The sequence below is a fragment of the Ailuropoda melanoleuca genome, chromosome 8 (assembly GCF_002007445.2).
Source record: "Ailuropoda melanoleuca isolate Jingjing chromosome 8, ASM200744v2, whole genome shotgun sequence".
Taxonomy (NCBI): domain Eukaryota; kingdom Metazoa; phylum Chordata; class Mammalia; order Carnivora; family Ursidae; genus Ailuropoda; species Ailuropoda melanoleuca.
Window position 1 is genome coordinate 77,524,846 of NC_048225.1, and position 26,213 is coordinate 77,551,058.

Here is a 26,213-nt window from a genome sequence, read left to right on the forward strand (position 1 = left end):
GCTGTGATCTGTAAAATACGGGCACAGTAAGGAGGTGCACTGTTTAGGCAAAACAACCCCTGCTACTTTTGTACTGGAAAAAAATTAATTTCTTGTAATTGCTGTTATCTCAAGTAGTTAAATATCTTATAGTCAGTCATATCCTTAATAATAGAATTATTTTTTGTGATTTATCTCTCATCAGTTGTTTCCCTGAAAGACATTACCCTCTCATCCACTCCCTTATCTAACTTCACCCATATTCATCCCTCTCAATTAGAGCTAAACATTCCTAATGAATGTTCCTAGGTAATATTCTAAGTAGTCGGCACACCAGTACAAATGTTTAGGCAGAAACACATCTGGCCCAACCACCAGTCTCCACAAACTGGTTTGAGTAGTCTAGACCTGGTCAGGCTGACTTATGTCATGTTCTAGACCATGGATGATGTGTGACTACAAGAGACTTCCAGGGTGGAGTTTAGCATGCATCCATGCTAGGACATTTGGTTCAGAGTGAAATGTAACCCATAAGCCACTGATGGTGTCAGGAGTGTATCGATGTAGGACAACAAGTGGGAGAATGCAGCAGTAGCTAAGACTCCATAATCTAAGGATAAAAGGGAGTGAATTCTGGTTTGCACAAATGTCACTGGGAGGCATCAGCAAGTCAAAACATTCCCATATCTATGACTCTTTATTACTGGTGAGTAACAGCTTCTAGATCACATTCCAGTTTTCACTGCTACATTCTGATTATTTAGCAAATATTTATTAGGTGCTTACTCTGTGCTAGGAAAGCAAGAGTAAGTACAACTCCACAAGGAGCTCCCAAGTTAGTGAAGGAAATGGAAATGTTTACAGCTAGCCATTAAAAAAAAAAAGATCTCGTCGCGGCATGTGCATTATAAGCGAACATGGGAAAGTATGTCTAATGTGTTTGGGGGCAGTGAAGAGACTTACCAGAGAAAGTCGCACATAAGCTAGGCCATGAAAGTAAAATAAGATTTTCTAGAAAAGGGAAAGAAAACACCAGCCGGGGAACAACATGTGCAAAGTATGGAGGCGTGAAAAACATGGTCTTTTCTGGGACTAGCAGTTAAATCACTCTTCTTGCAGTGTCAGGTACATAAGGAGGTGAGGCTAAAACATGGGCTAGTATGGATTTCTGGAGGGCCCGAATGACACAGTAAGGACTTTCAACTTACCCTTAGGCGGTAGGGAGGCTTTAGAAGGTTTTTAGAGGAAAGTGACAGCATGATTAGATCTGTATTTTAAACAGAATTTTAGTGGCAGTTTAGATAGTGGTTTAGAATAGGCAAATACCAAAAGAAGGGAGAGCAGTTTGGAAGTTCTTGCCCACTCCCAGTGACGCTTTTCCAAAAATTTAAGAAATTTATGTTTTTGACTCTGTATAAATATTCTAACTGAATATATAATTTTGTTGTTCCCACAACAAAAAAAATAGCAGATTTTTGTCATTACTGTTTTCTCTGTGTTCAAGTAAACCAGAATGTAAGGTCATAAAGAAGTATCTTTTATTAAAAAGGTTTATCTAGAAACTAGTCCAGATTTTCCCAGTGATTCTCTGGCTTCTTCAGCAGCTACTGTGTTTTGGTCCTGTAGGTTGGCCTGGCAGTAGTGAATGGACAGCTCATGGCTGTAGGAGGCTTCGATGGCACAACGTACTTGAAGACCATTGAAGTTTTTGATCCTGATGCCAATACATGGAGGTAACCTTTAAGCTACATTGCAGATCACCTCATTGCTAACTTGAAAATCATGGCATAAGGTCACCCGTGACCATCAAAATGGGGATGGTCAGTACACTGAGAAGTGCTCTTGCAGCACTCCTAAGAGAGCTCCAAGTTACCCACATTTGATGGCTTATTGTGACTTCATTGCTCTAAAGTGGCTGACATTTTACAACATCTCCTTTTTGGTAACCGTTCAGTTTTATAATAGAGATGGAAAACACAGAAAAAAAAAATCTCCTCTCTAGCCCCATCTTGTGCAGCTGAGGTAAGTAAGGCACTGAGCAATAAAATGAAGCAAGTTAGTGATAGAATTAGAACTTAGATCTCTTGCTTCTAATCTGTCACAGTTTGGGGGGGTTTTGAGGGACAGCTTTATATGCAGGAAAAAATAAATTGCAGTTACTTTAAAAATTTTTTTTTAAATTTTATCTATTTGAGAGAGAGAACACAAGTGGGGTAGGGGGCAGAGGGAGAAGCAGACTCCCTGCTGAGCAGGGAGCCCAGTGCAGGACTCGATCCTGGGAGTCCAGGGTCATGACCTGAGCCGAAGGCAGACACTTAACTGACTGAGCCACCCAGGCACCTGTTACTTTTTTTTAAAATAACAGTTTATTTCATTTTAAAACTGATTGTTTTCCTTAAGCTTTTAAAATCTATTTAAATATATTATTATTCTACTTTAAAGTCTAAGGGCGCCCAGGTGGCTCAGTTGGTTAAGTGTCCTATTCTTGGTCTCAGCTCAGGTCTTGATCTCAGGGTCGTAAGTTCAAGCCCAATAAACAAAAAAAACTAACAAAAAAACTATTAAATTTTAACATCACTTTTAGGAAGGAATCTACCTCTTATTTAAGAGGTTTAACTATGTTAAACTATATTTATAGGTTTAATTTTACTTTGCTTTTAAATCCTTGTCTTAACAATCTCAACAAATATTTCCTAAGTATTTAAGTGGTTCTTATAAATTCACATAAATCATGTGACTTGTGCTTTTATTTTAAATATTCAAAAACTGGGGTACCTGGGTGGCTCCGTCAGCTCTGTCAATCACAATACTAAAGTCAGACATTGTACACTTCTGGCTTCTGCTCCATCACATTTTCACAGCCTTGTTAATTAAGATGTATTGAGTGTTCCAGACATCAGGGCTACAACAGTGAACAAAACATTCCCTGCTCTCCTGGAGCTGACGTTCTCGTGAGGAGAACAGTACCTTGTCAGTACCTTGTCGGGGTAGAAGCACTGTGGTGAAGAGCCAAAGGGCGGTGGGGTGCCCCGGGAGGAGTTTCTTTTTAAAATGTGGCCTAGGAAGGCCTCACTGCAAAGGTAACATTTTAGCAAAACCTAATAGAGGTAAGGGAAAGATAGATAATGGGAGGTTTTCCTGAAGAGGAGCTTCCCACTTGTGGCATATGTTCTTGCATCTTCAACTTTCTATGTTCAGTGGGAATTTGGGAAGATCGCCAGATTTACTTCTGCTACTTAATCACTATGATGCTACGTAAGGACCTGTTTCTCAGTAACTGTCACTAAATAGAGAATTAGTAATATGTGACCGAATAATATTTATGAAATTCTTAAGGATCATCTGTTGAGAATTACAATCTAAATTTTTGTAGTTACATATCCCAAACTTAAAACCAGTTTTACCTTATAGCTGACAGAGGATCTAATATGCTTTTCCATGTAAATCTTTAACTTTGAAGATGCTCTTGTTCACAGGTCAAAAACGAGAGGCTGACTTTATTTACTCGTATCCAGATTTGGTCCATAAAGGAGGAGTCCTGTAAGAATACATATAAGACAAAAGGATAAAACTAAGTTATCCATATTTAGGCAGAGGGAAATGTGAGTAGGAAAATAAGATAGCCGTGGTCAAGACTAGACAAAAATGTACACTATGATTCTGTGTAATTGTTAGAAGTCAGTTTAGGTGTAGTTTTGAAGTCGTGATGCAAAATGTGGATACAATGCTCTCTCATTCTTGAAACAGTATCCTAGAAATGAGACCTTTTCACCCAATGTCTGAAATAGTTCTGCTACTTGCCAGTGCTCAATTCCAGGTCCTAATCTTTGGAAGAGAGATGTGTGACTCTAAAAATAATAGTTATGATAGAAAACATGTGTTTCATTAACATCTGAATTATAGAAGAAACAGTGCTTTTTCCACTTTGAAATCTGATTTTGTTTCTTTCTTTGCAGGTTATATGGTGGGATGAATTACCGTCGGCTAGGGGGTGGTGTAGGAGTTATTAAAATGACGCATTGTGAATCGCACATATGGTGAACGTCTAGAAGACAGTCGTGTACACGCTCCGCTGTATTCTGGAGAGCTTTGACTTTGGAGCTTTGTATAGCTCGAGAAAACATTAGAACAAATTTTATTCTTTGCCGGTGCCTCAACATATGGAAATACAAATACAATGAAAGTACTTCAACTGCAAGATGCCACCTTTGCACAAAAATTTTCAATTCTGTGCAGAATATTTATTTTTGGTTTTAATTTATCATGGGTTTTTTGTTGTTGGGTTTTTTGTCGTTGTTTCGTTTTGTTTTGCTTTGGATTTAGCCTTCCTCCCACTAAAAAAGGGAAAAAAAAGGAAAAGAAAAAAGATAAAAATTCCAAGCAGTAAAATTTTTTTTTTAAGATATTAAGTTTGAGAATACTAATAAAGGGGGAAGGGCTCTACATGAGGTAGTTGTTATTTCTAGGCACTCCATCCACATGACTCCACTACTCGGAAGGACTACCAACGACAAAGATAGGCATGCAGGGTGTATTGTTTAGCCGTCATGCTTGCAGTAAGCACCAGAAAGCTTGAAAATCTAAAAAACAAAACAAAAAGGAAACACTCATCTTAAATAGTACAATTCAAAAGGAATATTAAGTAGATAAAACCGGGACTCAGACACTAAAGTTTTCATCAGTGCAAGTTTGCATCTTGTTTCCTTCCATATGAACTTGTTTTCCACGATATTTAAAGTTTTTCATAATATTTTCATAGAATTTCTGCTAGCTCTAGAGCTCTGCTCAGTGCCTCTATAAAAACAGTATACAGTTCCTATATGCTGTCTTGAGAATCCTCCAATAGAATCATGTGCTACTCTGCAACAAAGTTTTTGCTCAAAAATATTACTGACTGAAACAACTTTCCTTCTTGTTCCCTTATTGCTACTAAGGACCAGCAGGGAGAAACGTCCTCTCCCCAGCAGTGAATACTGTTATGCAATTTACACTTGACGCTCAGGCCTGCTGAAGCTGAGGCTTACCAGTAATCACAGCCTCCAAGGGAATGAATTCTTCAGTTCATGTAATAGTACATGCTAATGAGTGTAAAATTGAGGCATTTTATTAATAAAATCTTGGTTCTTTTATACAAACTATCATTATCTTCATTCTGTAAAGCCACTGTTCCTACTCTCAAATTGCACTTTCTGGTGAAAAGTTAAAATTTTTAAGGAAAAAAATGATACAAATTTCAGTGGTCACCATTTCGTCATTGTGTTCATAGACCAATTTTTTTCAATGTATTTTGCAGGAAAATCTTTGAATAAGACTTTAACCTCAACCAAAAGGAATAACCTTCTCCTTCTCCCTCCCCCCTACTACAAAAATGTTTGGCAACTTTTATGTTTACATTTAAAGATCATTTGCACCTTTACAAGGAAAAAAAATAAGTATTTGGTAAACAATTGTTTACATGTATCATTTATGCTTTTTTCTAGCATGTATAACTTTTTTAAATAAAGGTAGTACTTACCATAAAAGAATTTTTGGTTAATGTTTTTTAGTGCTTGTGTCTTTGCTGTTTAGTTTCTATGTCATTTATATTTCCTTTATGTAAAGTTGTAACTACTTTCAACCTGAAGGAATAAAGGGATTGCCAGTTAGAATTATGAACTCTTATTATATATTCTATATAATATTATATTACCTAACCTCTAAACTTATTTTCTGGTGTAGTACTTAGAACCATACAATTTTGGGCTTGAAGGACTCTTAACAATCATCTGGTCCAAACCCATCTATTTCTCTAAGCCTGAAAACCAAAGATGTCCTTCCTAAGAGTAAATACAGTCAATGATAGGACCAACATTAAAAATCCGTTCCCCGAATTCCCACTCCATTTATCTTTCTGTGCCACACTGCCACTCCACCCCCCCATTTGAAACATGGCCTAGAATTAAATATACTAACAGACTTTAAATCTGGTATGTAACATTTAAAAAATATAAACTTTGAGATCCTTATGGTACTGTGTCATTAAGTCGGTCTTTAAGACAAAACTCACTTATTTCCCAAGATTCTACCATTGCATATATTTTAAGAAAAGGAGAAAAATAAGAACAGGAACAAAATTCTAAGGATTAGACTCTCAGTAAGTAGGAAAGTTCCTGGTAGGAGCAATTCATATGGCAGTGATTCAAGAGCAGAGACCCAGAACTACAGTACCACCCAAAGTGTTCATTGGAGCCTAAAGGGTTATTTTTTCCTTCCACTGAAAGTGGTCCAGGTTTATTACTGAGAAAATGTGCTTATTACATAAATGTCATTGCTGTAAAAGAATATTTGCATAGTGATTTCCACAACTGTGAAGTGAGCTCAGAGTTGGGTTGGGTTGGCGGTCCTCTTCATTTTATAAATAAGTAAATTGAAGCTTAGAAAGCTAGAAGGACATGGTAGAAACTGAACCTCATATCTACATCCCAATTCCAAATCCATTCATTGTTCTCTATATTACTCTCCAGCTTAGGGGACAGCAGTTTACCCTAATTCCTCCCCTCTTATGGATCCAAAAAGAGTTGTTGATTTTTCCATCTCTTCAACTTTTTACTTGTTAGGACACAGTGGCTATCCTCGTACGAGGAACCAGAAACTGGAAGTGAAATGTATAGGTTTAAGTAGAAAAATATATAAATCATGAATTATCTCAATAGTTGCAGAGAAGTAATTTGACAGGATCCAACATCCAAAAATCATCAAATTAGGAAGAGAATTGCTTTAACCTGACAAAGGGCATGTATGAGGAACCTACAGCTAACATCATATTTAATAGTGAAATACACACTTTCCCACTAAGATCAGGAACAATTTAAAACTACATTCTTACCACTTCTATCTGCCACTGTGGTTGAAATTCTAGCCAAGGCAATTTGGCAAGAAAAAGAAAAGGCATCCAGACTGAAATTAAGTAAAACTCTTTATTCACAAATGACATTAGTCTTGCATACAGAAAATCCTAAGGAATTCAATGAAAAAACTAGAATAAACAAGTTCAGCAAGATCACAGGATACGAGAGCAATATATATACTCACAACAAACAATCCAAAAATGAAATTAACAATTCCAAATGTATAAAAGTGCAAGCATATTTTTAAAAGGTGTATCTTCAAAAACAGAAAACATATAAAATTATTTTACTGTCATTATCTAGTATGGATGGACTTTTAGCTCTACTTTGAAACTCCGTGGCTACTTACCTATCCAAAATAAAGTAACTTTCACTTACTTTGAAAAAAATTTTTTTTCTATTCTCAATAGCATGAAATAAATACTTAGGAATAAATTTAACCAAAAAAAGGCAATACTTGTTTGCTGAAAACTTATCTAAAACACAAAACACTGTTGAAGGAAATTTTGAAATAAATGGAAAGATACCCCATGCTCATAGATTAGATAGATATTAGACTTAATATCATTATGATGGCAGTACTCCCCGAATTGATCATAGATTGAACACAACCACTATCAAAATCCCAGCTAACTTTTTTTCACAGAAATTGACTAGCTGATCCTAAAATTTTTTGGAAATGCTAAAGACCCAGAATAACCAAAGCAGTCTTAAAAATAAAGTTAAAGCTGAAGACTCACACTCCCCGATTTCAAAATACACTACAAAGCTACAGTAATAAAGACAGTGTGGAACTGGCATAAGGACTGACATCAGTGAAACAGAATTGAGAGTCCAGAAATAAACATCTATGGCCAAATGATTTTTAAGAAAGGTGACAGAGGTGACATGGAAAAACAAAAGTCTTTTTAATAAATGGTACTAGAACAAATGAATGATAACAATGAATGAATACGCAAAATGATGAATTTGGATGCTTACCTCACCCCATACGTAAAATCTCAAAATGGATTACAGACCTAAATTTAAAGCTAAAATTATAAGATCCTTAGAAAAACATAGGAGTAACCCTTTGTAACCTCAGATTAAGCAATGATTTCTTAGACACAACACCAAAGGCATAAGAAATAAAATAATTGATAAGCTGAACTTCATCAAAATTATTTTGAAAATAAATGAGTTCACCCTGGTATTTCTAATTCAAATTTAACATTACAGAGTTTCTACTCAGCTTACTTTATTTTATAATTGTATATCTTTTATGCTCAAAATCTTGGTTCAGAACATTGTTATATGTTTTATACTCCGTTGTTATATGTTGTACTCAGTTATCCTGAGTACAACTTAAATTCCTTTGCTGCTCTTCTTTTCCTAAGATATAGTTGACAACATAGTCAAAATACTAAGATTTACAGATACTAAAATTAATTCTCTGTATGATTATGGCATGAACTTAATATAGTTAGGTTTATTTTCAATTTTTAAGGATTGCTTTTTCTTTTTGATCCAATTTTGTTTCATAATTATATAAAACACTTACATGGTTCCAAACTATAAACAGGGAACGTTCGAATAAGTTTTAACTTTCATTCCTGTCCCCTTTACCCAGTTCCTTCCTTCCCCCAATTAGTAACACTTTTATTAGTTTTTAGTTTATCCTTCCATTGTTTTTTAGAAACATAAAGGAAATATACACACAAACTCATATTTCACTCATTCCTTCCATAAAAGATAGCATACTATATATACACTGTTCACATTATGCTCTTTCAACAACACATCTTGGAGGTCAAGATCACTCCAGGGCAGTATTAGATACCTTCCTCAAACCTTTTTATAGCCACATAGTGGTAATTCACTGTGCAGCTACACCATAATTTATTCAAACAATCCCCCTTTGATAGGCATGTGGATTTTTTTTCAGTCTTGCTATTGCAAATACTATTGCAATAGACAGCCTTGTACAGGCTTCATTTATATTTTGCCAGTGAGCTTTAGGGAGAGAATGCTAGAAGTGGAATTGCTGGTTAAAGGGTAAATCCCACATTATTTTGCTAGATATTGTTAATTTCTCCATAGAGGTTGTACCATTTCTAACAATCTTTTTTTTAAGATTTTATTTATTTATCTGAAAGATACAGAGCTCCAAGCAGGGGGAGGAGCAAAGAGAGAGGGAGAAGCAGGCTCCCCGCTAAGCAGAGAGCCCAATGTGGGACTAGATTCCAGGACCCTGGGATTATGACCTGAGCCGAAGGCAGAAGCTTAACTGACTGAGCCACTGAGGCACCCGTTCTAACAATCTTTTAACTGTTTTCCCTTTCACTCTTGTCCACCTATAACTCATTCTCCCTTATATCGTATAAAACATAGATTAGGTAATATTACTCTCCCGCTTAAAACTTCAGTGGTTTCCCATTGCATTTAAATAAAATCCAATCTCTTGGGGCGCCTGGGTGGCACAGAGGTTAAGCATCTGCCTTCGGCTCAGGGCGTGATCCCGGTGTTATGGGATCGAGCCCCACATCAGGCTCTTCCTCTATGAGCCTGCTTCTTCCTCTCCCACTCCCCCTGCTTGTGTTCCTTCTCTCTCTGGCTGTCTCTATTTCTGTTGAATAAAGAAATTAAAAAATCTTTTAAAAAAAAATAAACTAAATAAATAAATAAATAAAATCCAATCTCTTAACAGTATCTACAAAAACTTAGGTGATGTAGATCCTGCCTCCTTCTATCAGGATTAAGTTTGGCTATGAGCAAGAGACCCAAAACAGCAACAGCTTACACCAGATAAAAGTTTACTTCTCTGGGGGGCCTGGGTGGCTGTCGGTTAAGCACGGACCCTTGATTTCAGCTCAGGTCATGATCTCAGGGTTGTGCGATCGAGCCCCGTGTCAGGCTCTGTGCTGGAGGTGGAGACTGCTTAAGACTCTCTCTCCCCCTCTGCCCCTAAAACCCTTCGTCTCTTAAAAAAAAAAAAAAAAAAAAGTTTACTTCTCTGACACGTAAGTCTAGAGGAAGACTGCCCAAGGGTGGCAATGGGGTTCAGCTTTAAGTCCTTGAGGCACAAACTCCTTTAGACCATGCTCTACCATCCTTATGACCTGACCTGCAGCCCCGTGACCACAAAGAATGGCTAGTATTCTAGTCATTATATGTGTTCCAAGAAGAAAAGATGGAAGAAGAATAAGAAAAAGGCAAAGGGTACATACCTACTGTTTTTTAAGGAAGACTCCTGGAAGCCCTACATGATCCTTCTGTTCATAGGCCATGGGCCAGAACTTAGTCATAGGACTATACCTAACTCTGAGGTCAGAAAAGGTCATCTTTATTCTGGACAGCCACATGCCCAGTCATGGGAGGTATAACCGATGGAATGAGCTCTGCTGCACAGTCTCTTCCCTTTCATCTACTACTACTCCACCCTTCCTATGCTCCAGCCACACAGATTTCCTTTAGTCCTCAAACAAACCCAGTTCTTACCTCTCTCACGGCCTGTGCTCTTGCCATTTTACCTGTCTAGTATACCCTTGCACTTACCTTCACATAGCCGGTTCCCTCTCACCTCAGGACTCAGCTCAAATGTCACTTCCTCAGAGAGACCTTCTTTGACGACTATGTAAAAAATCACCACTTTCTATAATCTACTGCCTTATTTTCTTTATAACATTTCTCTCAACTGAAATTATCTTTTACCTTCCTCCACTAGAATATAATTTCCACATGACAGGGATCTTTTTGGTCTTCATTGCTATATCCCTGTTGTCCAATACAATTCCAAGTACACTGTAGGAGCTTAATATTAGTTAAATGAATGACTGCCTGACTCCAAAGCCCATGCTTTTTCCATTACCTCTGCTATTCATGCTATATGTGAAATAATACCCCATTCCAGAAGTTAACCTTTGTTTTTAGAATGACAGCCTATTAAAGTTATTTCCTTTCAAATTGTTAAAAACATCATTTATAAAGTAAAACAAAATCTTCCTACGCTCAATAAATTAAAAGAAGAGATTTAGAGATTTAGATATAGCATCCTGGGCAGGTCTCCTAAATTGCTCAATCTCATAGTCTGCATCTATAAAATGGAAGAGTTGGTTAAAACGCATTCACTTAATCTGCAGATATTTACCAAGCATGGTGCTAAAGCAAAATCAGGGACATGAAGGTAAACAAGACAATTTCTGCCTCAAAAGAGGCTCCCAGTTGCCTTTGATTCCACATGATTGTTGGCTTGTAACATTTGTGCTAGAGTAAAACCGTACGATCTCTCATTCCTGAGACATTAATTCAAGATCTGTCACCAAGACACTGATAAACACACTGCTTCATTTTAAAAGTGAATATTTAATTCAACATTGAAATAAGAATTGAACAGTATTAAAAACAGAAGCATATAAGTGGCTTAAAATAGTGTATATTAATCTCTAGTTTCCTTTGGAGGCGATTTTAATTGCCAACTCTTTACAGTGAAATGATCCAAATCAGAAATAATATTAGAGATACCTCGTTTGAATCCTAAAAATTTGATATAATAAACATTACATATTTTTTAGAAAGATGGTCCAAGAAAATAACAACTCAGCATTTTCTAGAGACGGGCATCCCAGATCATCAAGACTATTATCGAGCACCTGGCTGTGATTCCACTACCACCTTCTTTGTTCTTCTAGATGCTTCTTGAATTCCATCTAGGCAATTCCAAAGGACTGAGAGGAAAACAGATGCAGAGATAGATGCATATTTCTCCTGCAGGCCCTCTCAGCATAGCAATTAGACAAATAATCAGTGAGAAAAAAGTATATAATTCATCATTTATAGTCCCTACAAGACTTCAATCAATTTGAAAAATTGCCAGTTCTGTCAAATATGCCAAGACTCCAATAAGGTATTTATGACACAGAATCTGAAAAAACACAAAAAAACAGACATTTAAAATTAGAATTATGATAACAAGGCAGTTTGATATTTGATAAATATTTCAGGCTTATTTTAAATTCCATACCTGCAAGCTAAGATGAACCCAAACCACTGCTGCTCTAAGTCAAATAAATTTTATTCTACTTAATGAAGACTACTAACTTCAATAAAAATACAACTATTAGTCAATGGTGCTTAGAAATAACTGAAGTTCTTATATTTCCTGACTTCCATGGATGGGCTGACTACCTGCATAAGAAGGAGAGGAAGGGTATCCCTGAACCCCTTGGATTTATATGCAAATTGAGTATCTACATTTTCTAGAAAGAGGTTCCATAGCTTCCTTCTTCTCAAAGGGATACATGATTCCAAAAGTATCTTGTAGAAACTAAGCAGATGGCAGAAACCCAGTTAATACGCTAATTTCAAACTTTTGAGAGGCAGTACACTGTTGCAGTTAAAAGGCATAAGCTTTTGAGTCAGATGACTGGGTTCAAATTCAAACTCCACTTATTATGCGATCTCAGGGAACCTGCTTACCGCCTGTGCTAGTTTCCTCTTTACAACCTATGTCAATAGGTTGTTGTGAAAACTAAATGAGACAGTCTACATAAAATGCTTAATAATGCCTAGCACCATTAGTACTTAATAAATGTTCACTATCAAAAAAAATTTAAAAATGTTAGCTATCATCATGGCATGATGTGAAGCTAGGAGCAAGTTACCATCTCACATCATTAAGAGAAGCTCTTAGCGGGGAGCCTCCGTGGCTCAGTAGAGTAAGCGTCTGACTTGATTTTGGCTGAGGTCATGATCTCAGGGTGGTGGGACTGAGCCCAGTGTCAAGCACTGATGGGGCTTCACGCTCAGCATGGAGTCTGCTTATCCCTCTCCCTCTGCTCTCCCCTCCCACTCACTCGCTCTATCTCTAAAATAAATAAATAAAATCTTAAGGAGAAAAAAAGATTCTTAGATGTAGTACAGACCAGATAAAATCAATGTGTTAAAGAACTACCTTTATATTCATAAGAACACATTATACAAAACAGTTTTTAAATGCAGTTTACTAATAGAGTGTGGGCATATGAAAACAAAATCTTAAATACACAAGGACTTCATGAATACTGAATTCTGGACACTAAAATGGAATTTTTTTCCTTTATAATATCAAAGTAACAAGATATAGTATAATCTTTCAAATGTTTTACTGCAAACCAAAGAAATAAATTTAACATCATGACCTAGTACAAGCAAATGTATACCTTTACCACATGTGAAACAGTCATTTTTATATTTTCTATCATATTTCTTTCTTTTGTTTTTTAAAGCTGGTCTCTTCCGTCAAAATTATTTTCCAACTTACTATTGCATTATGACTTCCAGTTTGAATACTAATATAGTACTTATGAAGTATGAGCTTTATGGAACCTAAGAGATAAGCATTCAAATATTGACTCCTCCTCAAAGCTATCTTGCAGGTATCGCTTTCACCTATCTTGGCCTGTTTCCTTGTTTTAAAAATGTGGATAAAAACACCTGCTACAGGGTTGCTCTAAAGATTAAAATTAAGGTGTATTAAACTCCTAGCACAGTGACAAGACCAATATTCACTGTTTACTGTGGCTATATTTTAATACATTTTAAATATATTAATATATTTTTATTATATTTAGTGCCTACTCTCAGTTTATTTCTGATACTTCCTCTAGTAAGTACTTCATAGAGAGTAAAACAATGTCAATTATTTCTTTCCCAGTAGGGAGAGAAAAGCCTAAAATATAAAGATGACATCTTAGTTATGTATTGCTATAATTTTCTGATCTAACAGACGAAATCCTCTGCTGCTCCAATAATTACTTCAAAGTTTGACAAAATAATTTTTAAAGTTTCCAAGTTACTACAGAATAATTCCTATTATTACCAAAGCATTTTATTATTAATAATAAATATTATTATTATTATATATTATTACCTAATATTACCACATAGCATATAGTATTCTCCCATTATAAAGCTGTATCTAGAGGCTGAAGACTTTCTAGTAAATCATTTATAAAGCATAAAATAAAATATCACTACTGTCTTGAATTAGCATTCAAATGTGTTTCTTCAATGTAGAAAATATGATTAACATACATTTTGAAATAAGGAAAAAAGGAAATAAGGAAAAAATTACTTAACTAGATTTGTTCAAACTAACCTTTATTTTTCCATCAGTATGTGCTGAAGCTACAGCTGTGGAAACACGGACCAATCTTGTGGCTGATAAATGAATTTTGAAATGCCTATGGAAATGTGAGTAAAGGCAGTCCATAAATAAGTCAACTTCCTCCTGAGTAACTTCTCCAGGTGTTTTGTGGACACTGTCCCACAAAGCTTTTGCATCCTCTGGATGTATGGCATAAGAAATGTCCAGACTTTGAGGGCTGCAGGGTACAGACCAAAGAAATTCGGTAGCAGCCATATACTGGTCCATTTTGCATGCAGTCCACATAGCAGCCATCCAGGAAAGATTAAATGCATTGATTGCTAAGGGACTGAAATAACAATCAAAAGTTTTCTGAAACCAGGTTCCTACTATGGCTGTATTCGTCTCTGCTCCATTTGCAAGGAATAAGGGTACACAGGTGAAATCTTCTGATACAGTCTCCAGAAGACTGTCTCCAAATATACAGCAGAACCAACCAGTCCACAACACTTTATGTTCTCTGTTCTCAGATGGCAGTTGAGATTTTGACAGAATCTATAAAGAAAAAAAAAGGTTCATTAAATTCAGAAGTACATTTCCTCCTAAATTACATCTTCTCAAAATTAGCACATTTAAAAATAAGACAATATGTTGTACTATTTGCCAAAAAAACACAAAGGGAATAATCTCCCTAATCATTATTAGGGTTTATTAAGTTAATTGACCTTCCTCCTAATATTCTTATTAGGACATGGTATGGCAAGATCTTGGTGCACCCAAAATGCAAAATAAGGAATGCCAATAGGGTGTAACCAAGTACACTATCCGGAAAAAAACCCCTCAAAATCTCAAATTCAGAAGGAACTGTAAAAAGTCACCAAATCCAACATGCTTGAACTCTTCCGTTAAGGAAGAATTCGGGATTTCCTAAAGCAGCTCTATCAACTTAAAAATGTTCTCTCATATGTTAGGCCCAAAGTTTCCACCCTCAGGTCCTGTTTTCTTCCTTACGTGCATGTAGAACAAATCAAATCTAATTTCTCTTCTACAGGAAAAGCCCTTCAAATATTTGATGATCCCTATCGTGTGTAATGTAAAGTTCAACATCTCCAGTTTCTTCAACCACTCCTCCTATGACATACATATTATCCTGGTCACTCTGAAATTCTTCAGCATGGGAGTCATTCATAAGTGAATATAATTACTTCAAAAAGATCTGATTAAAGGACGGTGACCATCTTTAACCTAGATTATACTATTAGTATAATCTTAGATTGCAGTTTTCTAATTTTTAGTTGACAGTTTACATAAATTATCCCTATTCATTTTTGCTGTTAATAGGTAAATCTCAGGGCACCTGGGTGGCTCAGTCAGTTAAGCAGTCAACTCTTGATTTCAGCTCAGGTCATGATCTCAGAGTCCTGAGAATGAACCCCACATCAGGCTCTGTGCTCAGCGGGGAGTCTGCTTGAGATTCTCTCCCTCTCCCTCTGCCCCTCCCCCTCCCCTGTGTGCTCTCTAAAGTAAATAAATGGTAAATCTTTAAAAAAAAAAAAAAGGAAACCTCCCCTAATCTATAGAGGTGGTATATTTATTTCTATTAAAATTTTAATGTTTTTCAATTTGACCCATTGCACCAATCCATTCAGATTTTTAAGAATCTTGATTATGTTTTCCAGCAGACTAACCTTTCAAACTTCAAATCTATAAACTACATGACAAACATACCTTCCAGATATTCATAGTTGATTTATTTTTTTTTAAAGATTTTATTTATTTATTTGACAGAAATAGAGACAGCTAGCGAGAGAGGGAACACAAGCAGGGGGAGTGGGAGAGGAAGAAGCAGGCTCATAGCGGAAGAGCCTGATGTGGGGCTCGATCCCAGAACGCCGGGATCACGCCCTGAGCCGAAGGCAGATGCTTAACCACTGTGCCACCCAGGCGCCCCCAGATATTCATAGTTTTAAAATTTGACCAGGATAAAGTGAAGGTCACAGCCCAGTATCATATCCCTTTAGAGATAATTATTTTAACAGTTACTTTTAGCATATTTCTCCTTGTTCAAGAGATTATAAGAGTCTCAAAAGCCTTAAAGCCCATATAGGTCTATCACACTTTCATAACCTAAAAGTTCTGTAACACTGAGAAGAAATGAGATTTAACAATGACACTACTAGGACACTCTACTAAGAGTTCAAGAGGTCATTTCTATTTCTCACAAGAAGATTTGCCTGTTGACATGCAAATCACATCCCTTCTCTGGGCATCAACTGTTTCATTTGACAAAGACTGCTAACTGTCTACCCAGTAACTATTTTCCTTCCACAATAAAACTGCGCTTTTAATGATGTGGCAAAGTACCCACTAAAAAAGAAAAATTTCCTAGTCTGCCTTCCACCTGGCATCTAAAGAGAAGTTGTTGGGTCTTAGCAGTTTCATTAAAGATTTGCTCAGTGGCAGGCACCCTATTTGCCCTCCTACTTCCTGCCTGGAACTTGCAGAGAATATTTAGAGCTTCAGGAGCCATCTTAGACTACAGTGCAACCTTAAGGATAGAAGCCATGCACCAAGGATGATGGAGAGATAGAAGGAGCCTAGATTATTAATTCATAAAGCATTGAACACCTTACCTCCGAACACTTTTTGGAAGACAAATAAGCCTCTACCTATTAAACCTCAAGACAGATGTTTAATTCACGGTTATTTAGGCTTTCTGTTTTATTAAGCTAAACCTAATCCTAGGACTCTTGAAGATCCTTGCCAGTATCATGATCTATACCAAATTTTAGCAAATTTTTTCTGTGAAAGCCAGACAGTAAATATTTTAGGCTTTGCAAGCCATATGGTCTCTGCAGCAAATACTAAAACATGCTGTTGTAGGACAAAAGCAGCCATAGACAATATGTAAACAAATGGAAGGAGCACTGTTCCAATAAAACCTTATTTACAAAAACAGGAACAAAAACAAGCAGCAGGTCAGATCTGGCCTGCAGGCCATAGTTTGCTGACCCCTGATCTATACAAATAAACAAAATTAGGCCTTTTTCACTATTCCAGAATTTAATTTATAATGACTAAGAGGAGTTCACTCAGAAGAAACAGGAGTATCGGGCATGAATAATAAATCCAGTTTCTTAATAAATCCAAAGATAGAGGGATAAAGCGCTGCCGGGTGATGGCCGCTGAGGCCAAGAAGGTGCCGGCGGACAAGCGCAGAGGAAGGGGAGCTGCCCCTGGCTGCCGCCACCACGCTGGCCGCCCGGGAGTGCGAACAGAGGCTGAAGCGGAATGAAGATCGAAAGTTAAATCACCAGGAAGCTGTGGAGGAAGATAAAAGACTTAAATTACCAAAAACTGGGAGGCTAAAAAAGCTCGTTTGGAATGGGAGCTGCAGGAAGAAGAAAAGAAAAAAGAATGTGCAGCAAGAGGGGTGGACTATGAGTAAGTGAAGCTACTGGAGACAGGGCAGAAGAGGCAGAAAGATGGGAGAGGAAGAAGAGGAGGAAAAACCCTGACCTGGGATTCTCAGATTGTGCTGCTGCCCCCTTACGCCAGTATTATTGGCTGACCAAGCGGACCAAACCTGACATGGAAACTTATGAGAGACTGAGAGAAAAACACGGAGAGGCGTTCTACCCAACGTCCGACAGTCTTCTTCATGGAACACATGTGCCCTCCACAGAGTAGACTAATAGGATGGTCATAGACTTGGAAAAGCAAACTGAAAAACGAGACCCGTATAGCCGTCCTTATAATGATGATGCAGACATTGACTACATTAATTAAAGAAAAGCCAAATTCAACATGAAGGCAGAAAGATTCTATGGGAAATATACAGCTAAACAGAACTTAGAAAGAGGAACAGCAGTCTAATCTCCTTTAGGAACTCGGGACGCCTGGGTGGCTCAGTCGATTAAGCGTCTGCCTTTGGCTCAGGTCATGATCCCAGGGGCTTGGGATGGGGTCCCACATTGGGTTCCCTGCTCATGGGGGAGCCTGCTTCCCCCTCTGCCTGCCTCTCCCTGTTTGTGCTCCCTCTCTCACTCTTGCTCGCTCTCTCTGTAAAATAAATATATAAATCCTAAAAAAAAAAATCTCCTTTAGGAACTGTTTTGAATGCCAAATTATAACAGTAAACCAGGACTATTACATTTCCTTTTATAATTTTAAGTGTTCTATGACTATGTATTTTCATGCTTATATATTTATTATTCACTCATTTCAGAAAAAAAGTCATGTATTTCTGTGTTCAAAATAAATAAATAAATCCAAAGACAGTCATATTACTTTTATTTATTTTTGTTTTTTAAAGATTTTATTTATTTATTGGACAGAGAGAGAGACAAAGAGAGACACAGCGAGAGACGGAACACCAGCAGGGGGAGTGGGAGAGGGAGAAGCAGGCTTCCCGCTGAGCAGGGAACCCAACACTGGCTGGATCCCAGGACCCTAGGATCATGACCTGACCCAAAGGCAGACGCTTAACGACTGAGCCACCCAGGTGCCCCCGACAAATTACTGTTAAATACTACACACAAGAAGGAATGTTACATTTCTAAGAGTAACGTGGCATGAATATATCACAATATATGATGATAGATTATATATGTATATATATATATATACATATACTTTTTTTTGCTAAAATTCCTCTTCTAGGAATTATTCCATAGAATTGTACAGATATACTTATAAAAACATGGTATTCTTAATGACATGAGTAATTATCTACGACATTATTACTAATTAAAAAAAAAAAAGACCATATGCAAAAGCACAGGCAATACAATCCCAATTTTAGTAGATCCAGATAGCCAACAGATGTATCTATGTTCGTGAGAGATATTTATAGTTTAAATAGTCTTTGTCTAGTTTTAGCATTAGGTAATGCTGGCCTCACAGAATGAGTTAGGAAGTATTCCCTCTGGTTTTACATTCTGAAGAGACTGTAGAAAACTGATTTCTTTCTTAAATGTTCAGCAGAATTCACCAATGAACCCATCTGGGCCTGATGCTTTCTGTTTTGGAAAGTATTGACTCATTTTCTTTATAAATAGAGGCTTACTCAGATTGTCTACTGCCAGATAGCTGTATACCAAAGTGTTAAACTGTGGTTTTCAATTTTCTTTGTATTTTTATGTATTTTCTAAGCTTTCTAAAATAAACATGACTATAATGTAATTGGAAAAAGAACCTTTTTAATTCGGCCATATCTAATTACTATAATTTGGTCAAACAACACATAAAATAGGTTATAAATTACAAGCTTACAATTTTTTTTTAAATGGTAAGAAAATACCACAATTTCTAAACCAAGACAGTGCAGATTCTTTTCCCCTGGGAAGCAAGGATTGCTTATATAACATACCTGGACGAGAAATGCTTCAGGGTCTCTTTGTGTTCCTTTCATTCCTAGGAGAGTGGAGAAAGTCACTTTGATGTTGAAGTCTTCTCCCACTTCCACAGCAAGCCCTTTTTGCTTTTCAGCAGCAATAAATGCACTCAGAAGTCTAGAATATTCTTTGAGATTAGTATAGGAGAATTTATATAGGGGAGTTAAACTATATAAAGTCCATTGTTTATGCAGAAGGAATGCAACTTTTTGAGGATCATTATCTTCCTACAGAAAAAAAAAAATCAAGACAAAAGCAGTTTAAATTCTCATTTACTGATATCTTCTAATTCTTAATCACAGTATTTTAAATATTTAATACAAATCTATTACTGGGTACCTGATCTTTACACTCCAGCCAAAATAGTTTGCAGGCTGAACAAGCCTTTTCATTTGCTGTACCTTTCTGTACCTTTGCTACACCAAAAATACTCTTCCCACATGTGTTCACATGGCATGTTTCTTTCCTTCACTCAGGTCTGTCCAAGTGTCACTCAAGAGGCTACCCTATCTAATTCTGTCTCACTCCAATTTTGTCACTTTATATCTCCTTAACATGCTTTTTTTCACAGCATTTATTACTATATGACATTATATGTTTGTCTGGTTTTTATTGCCTGTCTTCCTTACTAGAGTATGAGTATGATGAGAACAGGGGTTTTTGTCTATTTTATTAGGTGCTATATCTCTAGCACCTAGAATAGCTGTTCGATAAATATTTACTTGATGAACATTTATGTTTGACTTATAGAAATTTAAAATTATAGATTTTGAAAATAGTAACTATTCCTGGAACACTTAATTTGTTTTAATTATGCAATTTTCTTGAATGTTTGGCAGTAAATCCACTCTATGACACAATGTCAAATTCAGTAGATTAAATAAAAAGATACTTGGGAGCATTTTTGCCATGTTCTATTAGAACCATGGGTACCATCAAAAACAAAAACCCTTCCTTCATATTGGCCCTATGGCATTATTGAGGGTCTTCACAAACACCCCCATACAGGTTCCTACTTTTATCCTGAATCGAATTTTTCTATAAATTCATACTTTCTGACATAGTCTTATAGCTCCCAACTGTCTTTTGGAACTTTCATTACAGCTGTCTACTTGATAAAAATATTTCTTCTGACTAGAGTTCATGGAAACTTTTATAAAACTTGTATAAAAAGTTTTTTCTTGTTATGATCAAATGGTATGGGAAAATTATTTGTTTCACAGAGATAAGGAAATGAATTGGACATTCCAACCTTTAATTTATATACAATTTCTATTTATAGTTAGGAACCATCACTTTCATTAACAGCACTAGTAATTTAAGAAGCTTTTCAGAAAGAAGCAAAAATTTTCCCATATCTCAAGAGATATGAGGCACACAGCATGGACAAGAAAACAAGACTATAGGGAGGATGTGGGTGACTGATCAGCCAGACTCGCTATGTTTCTCAAAACCACACATCAAACCCACACTGACTAGGGTTTTATTTCATGTTCCAGTGAAATCACAAATTACCAGTGATATAAACCTACAGAGTTGTTTATGAATAATCAAAACAGAGAATGTTGCCAGCAGACAAATTGGAGACAATATAAACACCAAAATAACTTAGTAATGATTCAGAAAAATTTGAAAAACAAAAATTCGTTAAGTCAAATAAATAAATAAATAAATGAAAGAGAAATGAGAAGAGTTTACAATAGAATGCCAAAGGCTGGTTGATAAATATGGAGCAAATGGAGTTGGAAAATCATTATAGTGTGACCATCATAATAAAGATAGAATCAGGCAAATATTATCGATGGATGTTAAGGGTAAAGGGAAATTTTGGTGAGGAACAGAATATTTACATTTTCCTAAACTGTCTCCCAAACTGCTTATTAGATGCAGAGAGGAATAAAACAGTAACCACTGGGCAACGTCTTGAAAGTATGATCAAAACTGACATCACCTCTGTGCTACCAGATGTTATTCCCCAAAAAAGGACACAACAGCCTCTGTGCTATATTCCAGCCAATACATAGCTTCAATCTAACCATGAGGAAACATCAGACAAATACAAAACGAAGAATATTCTATCCGAAAAGGAAAGGGGAGAAAACTACATTCTTCAAAACGTCAATGTCATAAAAGAAAAGAAATACTATGGAAATGCTCCAGATTAAAGGAAGTTAAAAGACATAACAGGGGTGGTATTGATAGTATAAATAATTGATTGTTTTTGCTATTTCTCATTTATTACCTGAGAGATTAAGTAGATACTAAAAATATTAAAAAGTAACACAAATCAAAATGTTTTGCTCACAGATTTCCATAACATGAAGGAACACAAAAGGCATACCTGTAATTGTGAACACTGAGGAATTTTCCTTCGAGGTGGAGTTGGGATAAATGAAGTCTGCTTCCTGACTGATTCTAATCGTTTCTGCAAAGGGGTGGCACCTATAAAGTAATCTTTAAGCCTTGAGGATGCACTGTGCCTAGGAGTCGATTCTGGTGTGTCATAAGAATCCATGGTCTACATAAAAAGAAAGAAAACCAGAATTCTGAACACCAAAAAGTTAATTCATGCTCACAGTTTCACTGATTCTTCTTCTCCTTGCTATAAAGGAATTCTTTCTTTCCCTTCCTCTCCCTGCCCCACCCCACCCCCCAGTTTTGACTTTTTAACCAAGTCCTGTATTTCTCATTGGTTACAGGCTATTTTTATGAGTATCTTACCCATACCTCAAACACAGAATGTTCAAAACTAAATTCAACTCCTTTCCATCCTCCTCCAAAAGTTAGCTGGTCCATTTTCATTTTCCTCTCAATTTTCTGTTAAATTCATTTAAAGTGGGAGAAAAGTATTCTCCCACTTTCATTCTTAAACATGTAGTCATTAAGCACATATTTTCAAGTTTTTCCTTCAACAGTCTCTGTCATCCATTCCTAAAGCTACTTCTAGGTTCTTACTACCGTATCTATGGGTAATCCATTCTTCAACTATGACACTTTATTTTTAGTCGCCTGTGCAAAAAAATTCAGTAATGAGAAAAATTCTACTTTTCTACTGCCCACATTTTTCATAATTCAGCTTGTCCTTATCCTACTTCTCCTAGGCATAAACATATTCTCGTCTTCATGTTTTTGCCTATCAATCATGTTCCTTATCTGAAATGCCCTTTTTCCATTTCACCTCCTTTAGGACCATGCTTGAATTTGATCACTTTTCAAGTAGTAGAGTTTTGTTAATCTTTTTTCCCCAGAATACCTATGTTATACACTTCTGTCTGTATGAATAGCTCATTCCTGGGCAATGTGTATGGGGGAATAGCTGTGTGTATAGAATGAGATCTCAGAGGCAAATATTTTTTAAAAACCCTCTAGATGAATCTAATAAAATCTCTCAATAAAATGTCTGGAGATTAACAATATACCAGCCCATATAGCTCTCGTTGATCATCTAGTCTGTACCACTCCTTTTGGCCCAGATTTATACACTTCCCTGTACTATTTTTTGGTGTGCATTTTTTCCTCTTCCCAACAAGACTAAAATACTTTGACTGAAATCCTGCTTTCTAGATCTCTTGAATTATTACCCTAATACAATGCTGAGTGTTCTTTAATTGTTAGCAAGTATTGTGGGGTTGTTTTTGTTTTTTGTAGTTTCAAGTTTTTCTTTAAATTCCAGTTAGTTAACATACAATGTAATCTTAGTTCCAGGAGTAGAATTTAGTGATTCATCACTTAAATACAACACTCAGTGCTCATTACAACAAGTGCCCTTCTTAATACCCATCACCCATTTAACCCACCCCCCTCCGCCCACCTCCCCTAACAAGCATCGGTTTAAATGGACAGAAGAATTTCATAGAACTCTGAAATTATAACTTTTGTTGAAAGGAATTATGATTTAAAAGTTATAATAATTACTTCCAAGTATTGGCACAGTTACCCTTTGATAAAAGTTTTTCACAAATGAAAACTTGTAGGGGCACCTGGGTGACTCAGTTGGTTAAGCATCTGCCTTTAGCTCAGGTCATTATCCCAGGGTGCTGGGGATAAAGCCCCACATGCGGCCCCCTGCTCAGCGGGAAGTCTGTTTCTCCCTCTCCCTCTGCTCCTCCCTCCTGCTTGTGTGTGCGCACGCTCTCCCGCTCTCTCTCAAATAAATAAAAACTTTTTAAAAAATGAAAACTTGTATTTATTACTATATTTAAATTTCATTATGTCAAACTAGGACACCCTCTGTATCTTGCACAAAACTTCGTTAATTAAATATGTAGTTCTCAATGCTCAGATAATGCCCAAGCAAGATCATACACCACACAACTTAAATAGCAGCTACTTTAAAGCATTCTACCTTTAAATGCATACTAAATTACCTCTTTAAAGGGGAGTTTTAAGGTGCCTGGGTGGCTCGGTCAGTTAGGAGTCTGACTCTTGATTTCAGCTCAGGTCATGATCTCGGGGTCATGAGATCAAGCTCCGTTTTGGACTCCACGCTGGCCATGGAGCCTACTTGAGATTCTCTCTCTCCCTCTCCCTCTGCCCCTACACCCACCCCTTCGCTGGCACTCTGTCTTAAAAGAAAAAAGGAAGGGGGGATTTTAATCAGTCTCATCTACACAGAATGTTTCTTTCAAAGTTTTATTTGGATTAATTGCTAACATTTATTGAGTATTCATCAGGTGCCAGGTACTTGCCCAAGCCCCTAACAAATATTGTCTCATTTAATCCTCAAACCCCATGAGGTGGTTTATTATATTCTCAGTTGACAGACAAAAAGACAAAGAAGTTAAGTAATTTGCCAGAGTCATACAAGTAAAGAAAGCAAGAACCAGGATTTGAACTTAGATAGTATAATGCCAGAGTGGGTGCTCTTATCTCTTTCTTTCACATTGCCTTTCAATAGAGATCAATTTCAAAGCAAAAGAAGCCCTGCTGAATTTGACTCCTTAAAAGAGAAATGTTACGAATTCCAAAAAAAGATTTAAAAATCTGTCTAGGTGAGAAGAAGACTGTTAACACTGAGACAGTTGGTTTTGAGAAAAACCTAGGGGACTACGTATTTTATATTATGGTAATGTGAAATATCCCAACCCATGCATGAAAGATTAGAAAATGGCATCCATTTTACTCTCTCCGCACTCAATAACGTGCAATTTTGCCCTGCCCAATAATTAAGAAGTTAAAAATATATCTTGACTAGGGGGCTCAGTTGGTTAAGCGTCTGCCTTCAGCTCAGGTCATGATCTCAGGGTCCTAGGATGGAGCCCTACACCAGGGTCCCTGCTCAGCAGGGAGCCTGCTTCTCCCTCTCCCTCTGCCTGTACTTTGCTTGTACTCTGTCACATAGATAAATTAAAAATCTTTAAATATATATATATCTTGACTCATTATTTTAGTGTCCCAGTCTTAACCCCTTTCCCCAGTCCATAACTAGTGATCCATAGACGCCACTTCTATCTTGTCATTACCTTGCTGGAGATTCCATAACGATTCCCACACATCTTTCAGATGAAGTCAGGACTTCTCTGAGTTTCACGGCACTACATAATCTGACCTTATTATTTGATACTATCCAGGTTCGTTTACTACCTCAGGAGTTCTCAGCCCAAGACCTTTGGATAAACGGCCTTTCCAAAATCCAACTACCCTCTAAGGTTGTATGCAAAATGTTGTATGCATGTGGATTTGGTGGGGGAGGAAGAAAGGTCCAGTAGACAATTTTTGGAAAGGTTAAGAATCACTGCCCTAGACTGATCATCACCCTACTACTCCCCTTCGTGCCTGTCATGTTTGCCTCTGCTCCCTGACTTATTTATTCAGCCTTCAGCCAACTAAGAATGCTTCTCTCCTCGCATTTGCCTGACCAAATGCGATCCATCCTGGAGGTTTCACGTCCTCTGAAGCTGCCCGGTATCCACAGAGTATCAGCTCCTCTTGCACTGTAGTTCATAACACACAGTTACAACTTCGTTTTTTCTCTTGTGGTAAATCCGTGAAGGAAGGGACTCTGACTTAATTCACTTTTTACATTGCCGCCAATACCTAAATCCCACTGCCAAAGCTTGGCCGAGTGCCAAGCAGCCACCGAAACACACAAGTGTTGTAGCGATAACGAGCACACAGCAGAGCAAAACATAAAGTTTACTGACAGTCCTAGACAAAGACAAAGCGTCTTACCAATAAAATGCCGTGATGACGCTGTCACCCATTCCGGCTTCACGAACCAAATCTGGTTCCAAAACTGAGTAGAGATTAAAATCTCCTAAAGTTAAAACAAAAACAAAAACAAAAAAACCCGCCAAAACGGCAGCTAAGAGAGAGTTCGGAGGAATCCTTGGCCCCTCCAAGTTCCCTCTCACTCCACAATAACTGGGTTCACCAGGGACACAAACAGCCCGGGAAGGAGACTTCTGCTTCTTCAGACGTCCGACGACTTCACCCTGGGAGGGGCATTTCCGCGGACCCAGCCACCAGCTCTGCGACCCTCGCTCCTGCGAAGTCGGCTTCTGCCACAGGAGGGGAAGGGCAAGGGATAGTGGGTCCCACTCGCCCCTCTCCACTTGAGCCCTGCAGAGGCTCTGAAATCCCGCCTTTGAGAAGCGGCAACCAGCTTCAGCCACCGCCTCAGTTTAAAATAGTTTCCCGCCTTGCTCTGCGGCCGGACACCGGAAGCCTCCCTGGTGCCGATTACACGTTAGTGAAGCAACTATGGTCGCCATTTTAACTGAGGTCTGGTGACTTAACCCTAATCGTCAACTTGGCTAATCGCGCGGTGTTAGTTTTCCGCCTTTTTCTACCTGCGCGAAGCGTTCCTGCAAATTTCCGCCCATAATAAGCATGGCAGCGGCACCTCCG

The 26,213-nt window shown here is 37.3% G+C and overlaps 2 protein-coding genes and 1 pseudogene across 2 annotated transcripts in view; 2 read left to right on the plus strand and 1 right to left on the minus strand.

Annotated features, from left to right (window-relative positions):
• KLHL20 (kelch like family member 20) overlaps positions 1–5,504 on the plus strand; it is a 59,902-nt gene extending 54,398 nt beyond the window's left edge. Inside the window, exons 11-12 of the mRNA XM_002916949.4 lie at positions 1,606–1,712; positions 3,936–5,504. Coding sequence (XP_002916995.1) covers positions 1,606–1,712; positions 3,936–4,020 — 192 coding nt within the window. The 3' untranslated portion in view covers positions 4,021–5,504. The remainder of the gene's footprint in view (positions 1–1,605; positions 1,713–3,935) is intronic.
• A 3,907-nt stretch (positions 5,505–9,411) lies between these two features.
• CENPL (centromere protein L) lies at positions 9,412–26,078 on the minus strand. Its single transcript, XM_019797190.2, has 6 exons — positions 25,738–26,078; positions 25,536–25,620; positions 21,706–21,882; positions 19,340–19,591; positions 13,981–14,523; positions 9,412–11,766 (listed from the first exon to the last, which is right to left on the minus strand). The coding sequence occupies exons 3-6, from the start codon at positions 21,877–21,879 to the stop codon at positions 11,695–11,697; spliced, it is 1,041 nt and encodes a 346-aa protein (XP_019652749.1). The 5' UTR covers positions 21,880–21,882; positions 25,536–25,620; positions 25,738–26,078; the 3' UTR covers positions 9,412–11,694.
• LOC105236590 lies at positions 14,764–17,844 on the plus strand (annotated as a pseudogene).
• Positions 26,079–26,213: the final 135 nt, after the last annotated feature.